This window comes from Haliotis rubra, unplaced genomic scaffold (genome assembly GCF_003918875.1).
Source record: "Haliotis rubra isolate DU_JTF1 unplaced genomic scaffold, ASM391887v1 Scf26, whole genome shotgun sequence".
Taxonomy (NCBI): domain Eukaryota; kingdom Metazoa; phylum Mollusca; class Gastropoda; order Lepetellida; family Haliotidae; genus Haliotis; species Haliotis rubra.
Window position 1 is genome coordinate 855739 of NW_025766669.1, and position 18660 is coordinate 874398.

Consider the following 18660-nt stretch of genomic DNA (forward strand, 5'->3'; position numbering starts at 1 on the left):
GCACCATCCTTACCTGAACATACTTACCTGGACATTGCTCAACCAGTATGTTGTGAAGACATTTGGCATCATTTTGTCATCATTATAAGTACATTCCCCTTGTATTATTCCTAAGACGAGTATTTATTTTTGATTGTTTAAAAAACTTTGTTTGATCCTTACAGTGTTGGTATTCAAAAAACTATTTGTCAGTTGAACATGTCAGAATGTCTTGAGTTTCTGCCCATCAACTGCATTCATGGGGCACATAAATATCCCCATTTTCCTGTCTGAATGATTGTTCATATGATTAAAGGCCATAACAATTATCAGTGTACATGCTCTATATTTTATAGTTTTTTTCTATATACAATAAACTATGGCTATAACAGAACCTAGTCTGTCATACAGACCTTGAAGCAAATATAACCAAGAAAGCGCAAATCTAGAAAATGTGGAAGTCTAGATTTCCACGGCTCCTTTTCATTATATATATTTTTTTTACTATGAACTTTTTTTTCTGTAGAATATGTTTATTTCACAGACTAGTTGTTAGTCTAATCAGAACCCAAAGTGACTTCAAATTTTAGTTTGTTTTAATCATAGTTCATTATATACATTTTGACTAGGATGTATAGCAAGTAGCGAGGACCCAAATGTTTGTGGGAGCTGTGAGTTATATTCATGTTCGTTATGAACTTTGTGTATCTTATTGTATATTTCACATTGTAAACCAAAAGTTACTGTGTTCTTTAATCTGATTGGTTGGAAAACATGATCAAATGGTATTCGATTCCCGGAAACTGCAAGACTGTTCACTGCATATTGACATGTACAAATATCGAGCACAATTGAATTGTTTCGTTGTCAGCAGTGGTGACGTCATTCAAATCATATTGTGACGTAAAGTCGGAATGACGTCACAAATGAGCAGTTCCAATTGCTACTATGGGAACCAGCTGAAACGGCCGGCTGATGACACTTCACTGCTGTACCCGTACTCGATGTCAATGAGTGCGGACAGTAAAACCCATGGTTTACTTTTGTGTTTACAATGTCGATAAACATTATGTGTTGGCAAAGTTCTGGGTGTTATTGAGTATTTGAGTATTTGAAACCTCCGGCTAAGGGAACGTTCATAATTTATGGCTAGGGGGGGTGATGATGATTTTCATGGAGAAGCATGTACAATGTGAATGACCCCCCCTTAAATTTTTGTACAAAGTAAGTGACCCCCCTGCATGTCATGTACAAAATCAATTAACCCCCCCCATAAAGTTTTAAGCATGATTTTAAAATATTTTTATGTACAAAATTGCTGACCTCCCTAGTGCATGTGTACAAAATTGCTGACCCCCTACATCCCCAGAACATAATGGGTGACCCCCAAATATACCAAATGCTTCTCCATAAAAATCATCATCACCCCCCCCCTAGCCATAAATTCTGAACGGTCCCTAACGCCATCGGTTCCAAATGAATTCCTGTGCTTCAAATACTCAATAACACCCAGAAATTGGTCAACACATGATGTTTATCTCCTAAATGAATTCTCTTATTTAACACAAATTTGAGTAATATTTTTATATACTCGCCGAGTAATTATCATAAATATTTCATTTTGCTGTTTTCCTTATTGGCAAGTCTGTACCCACTGTGAAATTAACTGAATTGGGTAGATTAGTTCATCTTGTACCTAATGGTTTGTTATGACTATTTCTGTTGTGAAATATGTCCCTATTTAGTTGGTGCTCATGGAATTATTCACTGGTGTAATCTCTGAAGATCCGGGTTGATATAGGTCTTCGGCAACCCATGCTGGCCATAAGAGGCGACTAATGGGATTGGGTGGTCAGGCTTACTGACTTGGTTGACACATGTCGTCGTTTCTGAATTGCCTATATTGATGCTCATGCTGTTGATCACTGGATTGTCTGGATTATTTACAGACCACCGCCATATAGCTGGAATATTGTGCCTGTCTCAAGTTCAATCATGTAGAAGTCGCTGAAATATTACTAACTGCAGCAGAAAACATTCCTCACTCACTGATACTCGGAGCCTCTGACCTTGGCACATGTTCACTCCAGGATACTGATGCCTCAAATATTGATAATCACCCAATCTTCCTGACTTTTACTGTGTCTGTACATGTTAGCAGGGGTTTAAGCCCTTTCAAAAACATTTAACATCCGAGTGAAGCAATGAAATAAGAGCCTGGCTATTTATGAGTTATTTTGAGCCCATTATGCTTAAACTTGATCCATCTAAAGATGTTTTATATGCCATTGTCGGTGTCAATGTCGGTGTGTTCGAGTTATTTTACAATTATGCTTTGTAATAGAAAGAGATTTTAGGACTCTATCACATTTTGCTCACCTCCCAATTAAAAAAAGTTTTTCATGACACAAAAACAACCACCCTCCCATTCCTTCAGAACAATTATTAAGAAATATTAATGTGTAATTTCATCATTTTAAGTGTGTAAATTTCAAACCTTCCCTCCATGAACCACCAATATAGTTGTGACAATTTTGGCAATGCCCTGTTTCTTTCTTTTGCTGTGTACCCATGAAGATCTGGGTTAGAATTGGTCTTCAGCAACCCATGCAACCCTTGATTGGGTGGTTAGACTTGGCTGACACATCTCATCTCATCACAGTTACATAGATCAATGCTCATGCTGTTGATCACTGGATTGTCTGGTCCAGACTTGATTATCTACAGGCTGCCGCCATATAGCTGGAATATTGCTGAGTGTGGCGTAAAACAACATGCCAACCAACCATATTTCTTTTGCTGTGTCAATTCATTCATGACCTTCTCTCTCTCTGTCATATAGACAATATAGAAATTGAGACGTTTTATTATTTTTGTAACCCTGATCACCATGTGTTTCAGCACCTTGTCGGTCAGTTATCTGCCCACCAGCTGAAGACAAGACGTGTCCGCAGGATAGCTACGAACTGCCCAATCAACTGACCGATGATGGATGCTGTTACATCAAGAAAAGGTAAAGTCGGCACTGGCGCCCAGCCTACCCTCCCTCAAGACCATCTTATAATGGTGCCAATCCTAATGTAGTTTCTTGTACAAATGTTGGCAGATAAAAGTGCAAACTAGTTTTCACCTGTATAGTTAAACTGACTTAGTCCCTTATTCAGCATACAGCAGAAACTTGCTAAACTGGACCTATTGACTGGCACCACTCTGGACTTCAAGACCAAATCCACTGGGTTGGAAAGTGTTTGGTCTTGTCAGTAAACCAACTTTCTTTAAAGCTTTATTTTGTAGAAAACAGTCTGAAAAATGTACAAAGTATCTCAAAATTCATATGTGATGGCAATCAAAATATAATATAGTCATGTCGGTGTTTTTGATGAGACAGGCATATATATAATAAGTGTGCAAAACATCTAGAAACAGCAAGGTAACATTCCGACACAAGTTAACCCCTTCCTGAACATCAGGATAGACTACTATGTTATCAAACTAAGGCCAGACCAATTTTATTTCTTGTTTTATGGATTTTTGTCCTCAGAAAACCTAAAGGCAGGAGGGAAAGAAATGAAAATATAAATAAAATCACCAGTCAAAGTAATATTCCTTCTAAATACTCGAAGTATTTTACTTTTGGCAATTTATGAAGTGAAATTTCTTGTAAGTTTACATTTTTGGCCAAAAAGCGGGGAAAATTAACTTGTATTTTTTCTTATTCTTGAAAAAATATGACAGGCGGTTCCGTAAAACAAGAAATAAAATTGGTCTGGCCTAATAGTTAGTACCAGAAATATAGTTGTCTCGTTAAACATTATGTATCTGCAAAATTTATAGTAAAATTTAAATGGAACCCATAACAAGCTTAAGCTTCATCATTTAAAATTTAAGATTTGAAGTACAGTTGTGTATAATATCAATATGTATATTTTAGATAAATCAAAATTTAGGTCTCTTTCCAATTTCATCTGTTTCGTGTGAGAGTTGACTGTGAATTTTGTCTGTGGGTTAGAAGTGTCTGATTTCTCTTGGCTACTAGTCTCTACAGACCCTGAAACTAATATATCCAAGAAAGGTTGTACAAGTTATGATATCTGGCAAGTCTAGATTACTGCTGTCAAAAAAATGAAGAAAGTCTCTTGACTGCTTTTTATGTGTTTATTGGATAGTTTTTTTTCTAAAACAAGCTCTTTTCAGAGACTGGATGTTAATCTACATGGCTACAAATTAGTTACTGCTGTTAGAAAATGAAGAACGTCTTTTGCTTATTTTGTTATAATATTCTATTAAGATATTTTAAGATCTATTTTTTTCTGAAACATGTTCTTTTCAGAGACTAGATGTTAGTCTACATGGCTACAAATTAGTTTGATTTCAAATTCAACAACAGTCAAACATATATCGATGACCTGTGGTGATATGCAGGTATGTCATACACACAACATTGTGAACAATGTCATGTGGTGGAGTGGTCGTCTCCCATGACATGTGACATGTTTATCATGTCTGTTTGCAAGCCGTGCCAGGCATTCCAAGCATGGGGCATGGTGACACCAGCATTCATCATTTAATGGGCCGTAAGATGCTTGCCATAGCCAGCACATTAGGTACAATACCACCATTTACCCTCCGCAAAAAACTTTCAGTTGTGGTTCTACTGTTGCTGTTAATGGGATATATAGGGTTCCCTTGTCAGTGGCTGAGTGAGCCTGTCAGTTTGGGCCTGTATAGCACTCCGTGGGGAGCCGTGGGCAGATACCTTGATGGAGCTCCTTGTCACCTGGTTATGCTTGGCTATATGTACCTTGCATGCTGAAGATTAAAGATTCTTCTTTGAACATTGTGATGTGGATGAAATAAAGGTTTACACAATAAATTAATTGTGTTTGTCACAAAAAATGATTCCTGTGTGTGCATTTGTCCGTTTAGCATAACTTTTGGTCTAAAGATATTTGTTTGCACTGGTTTGATGTATGTGTACAGAGAAGAGGGAGGTGAACTGGTGTGGAATGTGTGTGTATGGAGAAGAAGAGGGAGGTGTACTGTGTGGAATGTGTGTGTGGGTGTGGATGTGATGAAGAAGAGGGAGGTGTACTGGTGTGGAATGTGTGTGTATGGAGAAGAAGAGGGAGGTGTACTGGTGTGGAATGTGTGTGTATGGAAAGAAGAGGGAGGTGTACTGGTGTGGAATGTGTGTGTATGGAGAAGAAGAGGGAGGTGTACTGGTGTGGAATGTGTGTGTATGGAGAAGAAGAGGGAGGTGTACTGGTGTGGAATGTGTGTGTATGGAGAAGAAGAGGGTAGGTGTGGACTGTGTGTGGAGAAGAAAGAGAGGCAGGTGTACTGGTGTGGAATGTGTGTGTATGGAGAAGAAGAGGGAGGTGTACTGGTGTGGAGATGGAGAAGAAGAGGAGGTGTACTGGTGTGGAATGTGTGTGTATGGAGAAGAAGAGGGAGGTGTACTGTGTGGAGAAGAAGAGGGAGGTGTACTGGTGTGGAATGTGTGGTATGGAGAAGAAGAGGAGGTGTAGGTGTGGAGGAAGAAGAGGGAGGTGTACTGGTGTGGAATGTGTGTGTGTGGAGAAGAAGAGGGAGGTGTACTGGTGTGGAATGTGTGTGTATGGAGAAGAAGAGGGAGGTGTACTGGTGTGGAATGTGTGTGTATGGAGAAGAAGAGGGAGGTGTACTGGTGTGGAAATGTGGTGTGGAGAAGAAGAGGGAGGTGTGGTGTGGAAAAGTGTGTGTATGTGAAGAAGAGGAGGTGTAGGTGGAAGGTGGTGTGGAATGTGTGTGTATGGAGAAGAAGAGGAGGTGTAGGTGTACTGGTGTGGAATGTGTGTGTGTATGGGAGAAGAAGAGGGAGGTGTACTGGTGTGGAATGTGTGTGTATGGAGAAGAAGAGGGAGGTGTACTGGTGTGGAATGTGGGTGTATGGAGAAGAAGAGGGAGGTGTACTGGTGTGGAATGTGTGTGTATGGAGAAGAAGAGGGAGGTGTACTGGTGTGGAATGTGTGTGTATGGAGAAGAAGAGGGAGGTGTACTGGTGTGGAATGTGTGTGTATGGAGAAGAAGAGGGAGGTGTACTGGTGGAAATGTGTGTGTATGGAGAAGAAGAGGTGTACTGGTGTGGAATGTGTGTGTATGGAGAAGAAGAGGGAGGTGTACTGGTGTGGAATGTGTGTGTATGGAGAAGAAGAGGGAGGTGTACTGGTGTGGAATGTGTGTGTATGGAGAAGAAAGAAGGGGAGTGTGTAGGAATGTGTGTGTATGGAGAGAGGGAGGTGTACTGTGGTGTACTGGTGTGGAATGTGTGTGTATGTATGGAGGTGTACTGGTGAAGAGGGTATGGTGTAGAAGAGGTGGTGTACTGGTGTGTGTGTGTGTATGGAGAAGAAGAGGGAGGTGTACTGGTGTGGAAAGTGTACTGTGTGTGTATGGAGAAGAAGAGGGAGGTGTGGAATGTGTGTATGGAGAAGAATGTGTGTGTGTGTATATGGAGAAGAAGAGGAAGGTGTACTGGTGTGAAATGTGTGTGGAAGAAGAAGAGGAGGTGTACTGGTGTACAGATGAAAGAAGGGAGGTGTACTGGAGAATGTGTGTGTATGGAGGAAGAGGAGGTGTACTGGTGTGGAATGTGTGTAGAAAAGAAGAAGAAGGTGTACTGGTGTGATATGAGCATGTACAGATTAGGAGAGGGGGGTGCACTAGGGTGAGGTGTGTGTACAGATAAGAGCTGGTGCAGTGGTTTGAGGTATGTGCATACTGAGGAGGAGGGAGTGAAGAGAGGAGACCTAGGTGTGAGCTGTGTTTGATTAACCTACAAAGTTGACATCTCACCTTTTCAATCTTCTCTAGCTTCTTGAGTTCTCAATTCTCCATTGTTCATGGCTGCAATCGTATACCTCAACATTACACCTCTCTGCATGTGTTCTGTGTCTTCAGTTATAGTTTTTGTATGTATCAAGGTAATTTATGTGAAGTTAGGTCCGACGCTCAACTTGATCTGCTTGTATTTGCTCCAGGATAACGTTGCTTCAAGTTCTGTAAAATCACTTTCACCACATGCTTGAGTCTCCACACTTACTGAAAAAAGTTGGGATGGTTACAGTCCTGACTGGAATGTGCTTTCGGTGGCTCAAGATCCATAAAATTTTGAATTTGGTGGTTGTTTTGCCGACTATAGAGAGGATTTGGTTATTACAGTGTGTAGGAAAGTTGCTTGTCTGATGACATGGACAGCTAATATAGAGAAAGACTGAGAGGGTATGTGCTTACATTTATGTGAATGGCATGGTTACATATGTAACCTGCCGACAGTCTGCCATCTTATTAAGAATTTTGGAACATGGTTGCTAACAGTGGGTATCCTATTCCCTAGAGTGTGATGGCATTACAGGTTTTGCTGTGGTTCCCCCTTGTCTGTTAGGATTTCTTGCTTTGTCCTCTGTCAGATCTCACATCCTCATAGGACAGTCTGCTCAAATTTATATAATTTGTACAAAAGCAGCAGCACAGAATGGACAGGCTTGAAGGTATAATATTCATTGGAATACTGGTGTACATAGCAGACTGGTTCAGGAGTAGGGCTCCAATGAGTTACTAGGCTTTGTTGTGCCCACACTGCAAATCATTGTAGATGTCACAGGTCATAAATCTCCCTTGCTGACCTATCTCCTCCAACAAGTGGTGGACATGCCCTCACTGACCTGCCCCATAACCTGCACCCAGTGTTTACTGCAGCCCTCACTCTTTCCCTGTGTGGTGAGGTACTGCTGTCTTGGACACCTTGCTGTGGGGAGGTAGTGCTATCTTGGACACCTTGCTGTGGGGAGGTACTTCTATCTTGGACACCTTGCTGTGGGGAGGTACTGCTATCTTGGACACCTTGCTGTGGGGAGGTACTGCTATCTTGGACACCTTGCTGTGGGATGGTACTGCTATCTTGGACACCTTGCTGTGGGGAGGTACTGCTATCTTTGGACACCTTGCTGTGGATGGGTACTGCTATCTTGGACACCTTGCTGTGGATGGGTACTGCTATCTTGGACACCTTGCTGTGGATGGGTACTGCTATCTTGGACACCTTGCTGTGGATGGGTACTGCTATCTTGGACACCTTGCTGTGGTGAGGTACTGCTATCTTGGACACCTTGCTGTGGGGAGGTACTGCTATCTTGGACACCTTGCTGTGGAGAGGTACTGCTATCTTGGACACCTTGCTGTGGGGAGGTACTGCTATCTTGGACACCTTGCTATGGTGGGGAGAATTACTGCTATCTTGGACACTTGTGGTGTGGTACTGCTTATTTTGGACACCTGGGTGAGGTACTGGCGCTTGAACACCTCATTGTGGTGTGGTACTGCTATATTGGACACCTTGCTGTGGTGAGGTACTGCTATCTTGGAGACCTTGCTATGGTGAGGTACTGCTATCTTGGACACCTTGCTGTGGTGTGGTACTGCTATCTTGGACACCTCACTGTGGTGTGGTACTGCTATCTTAGACACCTTGCTATGGTGTGGTACTGCTATCTTAGACACCTTGCTATGGTGAGGTACTGCTATATTGGACACCTTGCTATGGTGAGATACACTTTACAGCAGTTATATTGCATGGCTTCTACATGGCATTTACGTCTACCTCCATGAGCGCAGGTATAGTGATGACAATCAAGGATCAAAAACATGTCAAATATGTGATTCTGGGATGGATAGTAGTCCAGAATGTAGTAGTAGACAAATGAGCCCCCACGTTTAGGTCTCATTCTTCACAGTTATCTCCCTTGATACACTGCCAGTTCAGTGTTTGTCAATCTTGGCCGTCTCATCTTGTACATGACGAGTTGATGACTGATTAAGTCCTCTCAAGCCCAATATCTCAGTTTGTCACATCACAAGGTAGTTGAAGGTGGTGGTCTGATTGGCAGGTGCTGTAATTCCTACCTGACCAGGTAAACCAGGCTTTGATCATCCACGTCACCTTGTCATCCCTTCACTACCAGGATAAAGAGACATCATGATGGTGGACATTGCTCTATTTGTCCTACTTTGATCACCAGCTCCAGATGTGAATACTTGGTGATTAAGGAGCAAGACGCATCCCCGGAATGTCATTGCAAACAATAAAGGACTTGTTATCCATAACAGTTTCGTCTGTTATTGTTTTTCTAAATGCCGATCGAGACTGCTATATGATGTCTTCTTCAGCATGATCCTTATGGGATGGGATTCAACACAAAACATGGTCCACAGACATAGACACATGCTGATGTGTCTCTTTGAACTTTTCTGCTCTACTTCCATCTAGTTTCTAAAATGAAAATTTTGCTAGAGTAAAGAATTTTTTTTTAAGAAATATGATAAACGGGATCCCAGAGACTCATTTTCAGAAATCTAGTGATCTAGATTTGCCAACTGTTTTGGACTTGCCTCACCTGTTTTGAATGCATTTGTTTCAGGGTTGATATAACAGTATTTCTCTTCGAATAATCATATTATAAGAAATATAGGATTGTAAATAAATGTAATAAATATTTTCACAGTATATCGAAAGCTACATATTGTTTAGTACCTTGGTGTGTTGTACTTGATGATGTAGGTGTTGCACCTGCTGATGTAGCTGTGTTACCTGATGATGTGGTTGTTGCACCTGCTGATGTAGCTGTGTTACCTGATGATGTGGTTGTTGCACCTGCTGATGTAGCTGTGTTACCTGATGATGTGGTTGTTGCACCTGCTGATGTAGCTGTTGTACTTGATGATGTAGTTGTTGCACCTGCTGATGTAGCTGTGTTACCTGATGATATGGTTGTTGCACCTGCTGATGTGGCTGTGTAACCTGATGATGTTGTTGTTGCAGCTGCTGATGTAGCTGTGTAACCTGATGATGTGGTTGTTGCACCTGCTGATGTAGCTGTGTTACCTGATGATGTGGTTGTTGCACCTGCTGATGTAGCTGTGTTACCTGATGATGTGGTTGTTGCACCTGCTGATGTAGCTGTGTTACCTGATGATGTGGTTGTTGCACCTGCTGATGTAGCTGTGTTACCTGATGATGTGGTTGTTGCACCTGCTGATGTAGCTGCTGATGTTGCTGTTGTACCTGATGATGTGGTTGTTGCACCTGCTGATGTAGCTGTTGTACCTGATGATGTGCGTTGCGTGCCTGTGTAACCTGATGATGTGGTTGTTACACCTGATGATGTTACCCTGGTTGTTGCACCTGCTGATGTAGCTGTGTTACCTGATGATGTGGTTGTTGCACCTGCTGATGTAGCTGTTACCTGATGATGTTGTTGTTGCACCTGCTGACCCTGATGATGATGGTTGTTGCACCTGCTGATGTAGCTGTGTTACCTGATGATGTAGCTGTGTTACCTGATGATGTGGTTGCCCGCTGATGTAGGTGTGTTACCTGATGATGTGGTTGTTACACCTGCTGATGTAGCTGTTGTACCTGATAATGTGGTTGTTGCACCTGCTGATGTAGCTGTTGATGATGTGGTTGTTTGATGTATGTTACCTGATGATGTGTTACCTGCTGATGTAGCTGTTGTACTTGATGATGTGGTTGTTACACGTGCTGATGTAGCTGTTACCTGATGATGTTGTTGTTGCACCTGCTGATGTTGCTGTGTTACCTGATAATGTGGTTGTTGCACCTGCTGATGTAGCTGTTGTACCTGATGATGTTGTTGTTGCACCTGCTGATGTAGCTGTTGTACTTGATGATGTAGGTGTTGCTCCTGCTGATGTAGCTGTGTTACCTGATGATGTGGTTGTTGCACCTGCTGATGTTGCTGTGTTACCTGATAATGTGGTTGTTTGCACCTGCTGATGATGCTGTTGTACCTGATGATGTTGTTGTTGCACCTGCTGATGTAGCTGTTTTACCTGATGATGTAGGTGTTGCACCTGCTGATGTAGGTGTGTTACCTGATGATGTGGTTGTTACACCTGCTGATGTAGCTGTTACCTGATGATGTTGTTGTTGCACCTGCTGATGTAGCTGTGTTACCTGATGATGTGGTTGTTGCACCTGCTGATGTAGCTGTTTTACCTGATGATGTGGTTGTTGCACCTGCTGATGTAGCTGTTGTACTTGATGATGTGGTTGTTGCACCTGCTGATGTAGCTGTGTTACCTGATGATGTGGTTGTTACACCTGCTGATGTAGCTGTTGTACTTGATGATGTGGTTGTTGCACCTGCTGATGTAGCTGTTGTACCTGATGATGTTGTTGTTGCACCTGCTGATGTAGCTGTTGTACTTGATGATGTAGGTGTTGCTCCTGCTGATGTATTTCCTGCTGTTCCAGATGCAAATGTAAGGGGATGGAGTCCTGTCCATCTGTCCAGTGTCCAGAGGGCTCGCAGCTACAGATCATCTCCAAGGCCACAGACATGCCAGGCTCATGCTGTGATAAATTCCATTGCGTTAATGGTGAGTGTGCTCTTAGTATAGACTGACCACTACCAAGGCTGTGAGCTTGTTGGCCTTGGCAATCACAATTGTTCCAATCCACAAATAACTGTTATGAACCTATGGTAAAGCGTGGGAGTTACGATTGTCTTAGTGCCAAGATCTCTTTGTGGAATGATGCCCAAATGTCAGAACTGTTCAAGTGCCATGGAATATAAGTAGTAACCACTTGCTACTTAAGATCAAGGCCCTGTTCAACAAGGCGATCTTATCGTTGTCGTACGTTTGTGTTAATGAAAGGGAATTATGATTGTTTAGTCCTAAGATCTCTGTGTAACAGGACCGTGGGTGTAGCACCTGTGTTAGATGGCCCAAGATTGTCAGTATCCAATTCAACGTTTCCTTTTGATATGAAGAGACAGATACATGGCTATGCCTTAGTGCTTGAGCTATAGACTGTGGTACATTCCATTGCGTTAACTATAAACTTCTTACAGTGGGATTATACAAACTGGTGTCATTATATTCAGCAAATTGAGTCTTAGTACCCGGCAATGCAACCTGGTATGTGCCGTCTGGTCACAGGGGAGTATGTAGCAGGGCATGGAGTCAGTCATAGATGACATCCCACATATGCCATCCCACATATGACATCCTTACCTTGTCAGCTTGCTGCGCCTGTGAAGATCCGGGTTAGAATTGATCTTCAGCAACCCATGCTTGTCGTAAGAGGCGACTAACGAGATCGGGTGGTCTGGCTCGCTGGCTTAGTTGACATGTGTCATCGGTTTCCAATTGCGCAGATCAATGCTCATGATGTTGATCATTGGTTTGTCAGGTCCAGAGTCGATTATTTACAGACCGCCGCCATATAGCTGGAATATTACTGAGTGCGACGTAAAACTAAACTCACTCACTCAGCTTGCTGATGAGCTTAACGTCATTTGGTCATGTGGACAAGCCATCCGACTTCGGATCAGATGGTCCGTAGTTCGAATCCCAGCACGGGACTCGAAAATGTTATGGCTTCTGTACATGCATTCAACTGTATGAGTAGACAAGGGCCCAAATGCATGGGTCACACAAAGGAATGAGTTAGATGTAGGTAGATCCAGTAGCGGTACCAATGGTCTCAGACATTCTTTTACTATTGTTTTGGAAACAATTCATCACAAAGAAATTGCTAACTCTTCAGGTGAGGATTGATTTGGAGAATGATACACACCTGTAAATATACTGTATACATGTAGGTGATGTCATAGGTGCAGTTCAATTCATACATATACAGTTGATTATATTAAAACAGCAGGTAAATTGAAGAGAAAACATTCATCCATACAGGTGTTATTCCTGTTAAAGGAGGTGAAACACACCTGAACACACTGTTATGCCATTAAAGCAGGTAAAACACACCTGTAAACAACTTTTAATCTCATTACAGCTTGTAACACACATCTGAACATAGCTGTTATCTCATTAAAGCATTTAAAACACTTGTAATCTCAATGAAGCTGATAGGACACCTGTAAGCAGCTGTTGTCATTAAAACATATAAAACACACCTGTAATCAGCTGATTATATAATTACAGCAGATAACACACACCTGTAAACAGCTGATTGCTTCATAGCTTCATGTAAAACACACCTGTAAACAGCTGAATACTTCATAGCATCAAGTTAAAACATACCTGTGAACACCTGAATATTTCATGACAGCAGGTAAAACACACCTGTAAACAGATGATTATTTCATAACAGCAGGTGAAGACATGTACATAAACAACTTATTATATCATAACAGAAAGTGATAACGCACAGAACACCCGACGAGAATATCATAACAAAAGCACCAATAAAAACAGACCTTTGACTTGCTGATTACATCATAACAGCTTATTTTTGCACACCTTTCAATTCCCAGAAAAAGGTGATCCATCAAATCCCACCTTAATTGGTTTTTAAGAGCTGAGTCAACTCCTGGCAGTGAATCCTAAACTGATGCAGGATGTAAGAGGAACAATAGCCACCATTGAGCTCTGGGGTTGGTGAGGGGCATCCCACTGTCTTTTGACAATACCAGAGGTGTTCCAGGAACTAAGACCATTCTCATATATTACATGCTGTGAAATGACTTGACGGAATGCTAAAACATCACATGGAAAAGAGACTGTAGGTTTCTTGTACATACGCAGGATCGGGTGGTCAGGCTCACTGACTGGGTTGACACATGTCATCGCATCCCAATTACGTGGTTTGATGCTCATGCTGTTGATCACTGGATTGTCTGGTCCAGACTCGATTATTTACAGACTGCCGTCATATAGCTGGAATATTGCTGAGTGTGCATTAAAAAAACAACCAACCAACCAACCTTGAAACACATACATGTATATCCAACACCGCCCCTGATGTGTATAAAGCTGAAATTACTGTATTTTCAGAAAAAAGACTTGCTTCATATAGGGCTTTTGCATTACAGTAAGGGTGGGTTGGAACAAAAAATAATATGCTTCAGGGACTGTAAGACGGACTATGTAAGTAATGTATGTAAACCTTTGCTGCGTTAATTAGTTCATACATGCCAGGTAAATTGAGGTATTTCTTGTCTGTGGATCTAAGTTTAGGAGAGTTGTTGCCGTCGGACAAGTTTAGGTACAAAATTGAAATGAAACAGACTTGTGCGCTGATTTTCTGCCAGCTGAGGGTATTGGCCCAGTTGCAGCACAGAAATAGATAGCTGAAAATAATCAGTAGAGGCTGCTAAGTTTAACAATACTCTATTACATAAAGAATGTACTTCAGAAGATCTGGCTGCAGTTTTTGTTTTGCCAGTTAAACAGGGAGAAAAACAGTCCACATTGTTCATTTGGAATGTCCGCTTTTAGATCTCTGAGTTGCCCCGGGTGGCCAAATGGTGTGAGGTGGTACAGCTTGTTGTACAGAGTTGCTTCCCTTAGTTCTATCTGCTGATTGGTCATGGGTTCGAATCCTGGATTAATCTGTTGTACAGAGTTGCTTCCCTTAGTTCTATCTGCTGATTGGTCATGGGTTCGAATCCTGGATTAATCTGTTGTACAGAGTTGCTTCCCTTAGTTCTTTCTGCTGATTGGTCATGGGTTCGAATCCTGGATTGATCTGTTGTACAGAGTTGCTTCCCTTAGTTCTTTCTGCTGATTGTACATTGGTTTGAATCCCGGATTGGTCTGTTTTGCAGAGACTTATATAATATTTTCAATTTACCTTATCATGTTTGTCTTTATCTCTTTACGCCAAGCTAATGGATTTTAAACATTCTGCAGAAACATACATTTTTACCTGAACGTACCAACAAGTAATTATATTTTATATGCATAATGCTGTTGATAGTATGTTAATGGTTTCTGGAAATGTTTTTCTATAGTGAAAATTGTATTGCAAACATAAACTGATAGAATTTGATACTCAAACATATGTTTTTAATGTTCACACATGCAATAATTTATAATGCAAAACTTCATCAGCTATGCATGTTCCTATCCAACTATCAAAGAAATCTTGATATGGAGTGAACATACCTGTCTATCAGTTTATTTTTCCTCTGTTCATGTTGATTACGCTACAAAGGTGCCTTTGATCGAACAGCTGTTGTATATGCAGAGAACATTCATTTACCAGAAAGAATCTGTTTATTCAAATCAAGCAGACCTGTCATAGTGGTGACATTTGAAGCCAAGTCTATTTTGTCTCTCAATGTTTAAACGTTACCAGAGGAAATTCTTAAAAGCTTTGTGTTCACTGGCGAAGGTGAAGGTTGGAAACATAAAAAGGGGAGATAATTCCAAGATTTTTAGTCATCGTTTGAAATGTGGTGTTATTGGCTTGCTTCCCACACTGCTGAGCTGTGATCTGAGGGAAAGTGATGCAAGGCCTTATTTGAACAGCCCCCATCAAACCTGGTAAAACAATCAGGTGGTAAGCTAACAGAAGAGCAATCGTGCGCTTTAAATCATACTTTACAATTAGTCAGAAGCTCTGCCTGTGTTTGAATGACCTAATGCTGTGTTTACTTTTGGCATCTGTTTAGACTTGGTTGCGTGAGGAGTAGTGAAATAACTGTTTAGCTTTACAGAGGAGAATGAAATACACTTGTCTGTGATTCAAGCATTGCTGGAATTACTCTCATTCTTATCTTTAATACACTCAGCATTCGAAGACCAGACTACCCTTTACGCTGAAATGAAAGTATTTTGATTTCTTTATTTTGTTCTATTATTTTATGATATTTCAGGTGCCACCTCTCTTCCTCATAATTGCAAACATCATTTATTTGAGTCGTATTTCTCACCCCGGGAAGTCCTGAATACTACTTTATGCCAATCTGAAAAGCAGTGAGAAAAGGGTGCAGTTTGGTGTTACCTGCAAAAGTGTTAAAATGATAAAACATAAAAAGGAAATATATACTTAAACCTCTCGTAGTGAATGTGCTTATCAAATATGGTCTGTATTTGCATCTCCCATACTGCACTGCCAAATCTTGAGCCTGAGAAAATCCAGTTGAAATTGGTCTTCAGCAACCTATTCTTGTCAACTAACGTGATCGAGTGGTCAGGCTTGCTGACTTGGCTGAGTCAAGTCATCGTATCCCAGACCGCCTCCGTGGTGTAGTGGTTAGAGCGTCCGCCCGGAGAGCGGAAGGTCGCGGGTTCGATCCCTCGACTGCGTCATACCAAAAGACGTTAAAATAGGGTACTTGTTGGTCCCTGCCTGGCGCTTGGCATTACTGGGTACAACAAGGACTGGTCGGCTCGGAGTCAGTATAATGTGTCTGAGTGGGGTATTCCTGCTTCACTGCGGCATGGTATCTCAGTGGGCTAGCACTATAAAACCAGCTTAAGTCTGGGCTAGTACAAGCAGCCACACATACACATACACACGCATGCACGCGTTCATATGAGCGAAATATTCTCAAGCACGACGTTAAACCCAATTTCACCTCACCTCATCGTATCCCAGTTGCATATACCAGTGATAATGATGTCAATCACAGGGTTGTCTGGTCCAGACTTGATTGCTTACAGACCACAGTCATATAGCAGGAATACTGCTGAGTGCTGTGTTGAACAGCAAACAAGTGAGCAAAGGCTCAAATCCCAAACACCCTTTAAACAGACCCCCAAATCCCGAATACTAAAAGTAGGTACACTGACTCACAATTTTAAGGATATAGCTTATATTTAAGAAAGCTGAAAGTAGTTTGGGCTCAAACCAATATTTCGGTTGAGTAAGACACTTAGTAATTTTATGTTTTCAAATAAAAACAGTACCTTATCACTTGTAACACTACTACATTATTTGATCATGTTATACAAGTCCACTGTGAGGCCTCTAGGCTACTATGTAGCATATTGCTTCACTGGAATATATGAGGTCACTTTTAGGTCATTATATGTAATAAATCACAGCTAAGGAATACATGAGGTCACATTTAGGTCAGAATAGGCCCTCAAAACCGAGTCTTTGATTGGGTCACATTGAGGTCACTGTGTAATATATTACCACTGTACAATATTTTAGGTCATGCTCAGGTCACAATGTTGTAACAGTGTAAGGTGTAACTATTTAGAACATATGAGGATACTTTCAGGTCAGTGTTAGATCACTGTTGACATTATATGGTCATTTGTGGTCACTATTACATTTGGTCACTGGTCGTTATTGAATATATTACATGATTAGGCCAATATTACTGTGGAGACTATAGAATAGATGCAGTTACTTGTAAGTTACTATTAAATATGTCAGGTTGTTGTTGAATATATTTAGTCACTGTTACCATGGCATCTGTAGAATATTCAATAGACACAAACATTTGGTTGCTAGGAAGCTATTGGATCATGTATTTCTAATATTTCTGTTAAGATGTTTTGATCACAAGGACAGCTGCAGTCTTATGACTGTCTGAGACCATTGGGAATTACAGCATGTCAAAATGTGTCAGATATTATATGTCACTCTCGGTGTTTGTTTAACTACACACGGTGCCAGGTGTACTACAGGAAGCTGTTTTCAGAGCTAAATTTGGCCGATACTCTTCAGTCACATTCTGTTCCTGTTCTAAAATTACCTGTAAATAAATAAATACATGTAGCAGTCTGCCTCAAAATAGATCCTTGTGTCAGGAAGACATTGCATCATCTGATGGACTGCAGCATTTACTGGTATGTGTTGTACTGATGGTAGGCTTGGCGCAGGTTGTACTGGTGGTAGGCCTGGTGCAGGTTGTACATGGTTGGTGCAGGTTGACCTGTGGTAGGCTAAATACAGGTAGCAGTGGTAGCCTCAAAATAGATGGTAGGCTTGTGTTGTACTGATGGTAGGCTATTGGTACAGGTGGTCTGATGGTAGGCTAATGCAGGCTTGTACTGGTAGGCTAATGGTACAGGTTGTACTGATGGTAGGCTAATGGTACAGGTTGTACTGATGGTAGGCTAATGGCTACTGATGGTAGGCCAATGGTACAGGTTGTAGGTGGTAGGCTAATGGTACAGGTTGTACTGATGGTAGGCTAATGGTACAGGTTGTACAGATGGTAGGCTAATGGTACAGGTTGTACTGATGGTAGGCTAATGGTACAGGTTGTACTGATGGTAGGCTAATGGTACAGGTTGTACTGATGGTAGGCTAATGGTACAGGCTAATGGTAGGTTGTACTGATGGTAGGCTAATGGTACAGGTTGTACTGATGGTAGGCTAATGGTACAGGTTGTACTGATGGTAGGCTAATGGTACAGGTTGTACTGATGGTGACTATAGGTACAGGTTGTACTGATGGTAGGCTAATGGTACAGGTTGTACTGATGGTAGGCTAATGGTACAGGTTGTACTGATGGTAGGCTAATGGTACAGGTTGTACTGATGGTAGGCTAATGGTACAGGCTGGTAGGCCTAATGGTGTACTGGTACAGGTTGTACTGATGGTAGGCTAATGGTACAGGTTGTACTGATGATAGGCTAATGGTACAGATTGTACTGATGATAGGCTAATCGTTCATGTTGTACAGATGGCATGCTAATGGTATGGAGTGAAGTCTGTGTTGGTGCTGAATTAGCGGATGAAAGTGGCATTGATGTTGGTAGAGATGGCGTTAGGGATGGTGAAATGTGATGTTGGTGGTGTCAGTATTGTTACAGTGGCTGTCAGTCAGTCAGATGGTGAAGTGAGACGAGATGGGATGGTGTGGTAGGGAGATGTGACTACAATATCATCAACAATAACCCACGCC

At 41.5% G+C, this 18660-nt stretch overlaps 1 protein-coding gene across 1 annotated transcript in view; it reads left to right on the forward strand.

Moving 5' to 3' along the window:
- Window positions 1–18660, forward strand: part of LOC124280034 (cysteine-rich motor neuron 1 protein-like) — an 81623-nt gene that overhangs the window by 53610 nt on the left and 9353 nt on the right. Inside the window, exons 3-4 of the mRNA XM_046715913.1 lie at window positions 2881–2992; window positions 11294–11418. Of these exons, the coding sequence (XP_046571869.1) occupies window positions 2881–2992; window positions 11294–11418 (237 nt within the window). The remainder of the gene's footprint in view (window positions 1–2880; window positions 2993–11293; window positions 11419–18660) is intronic.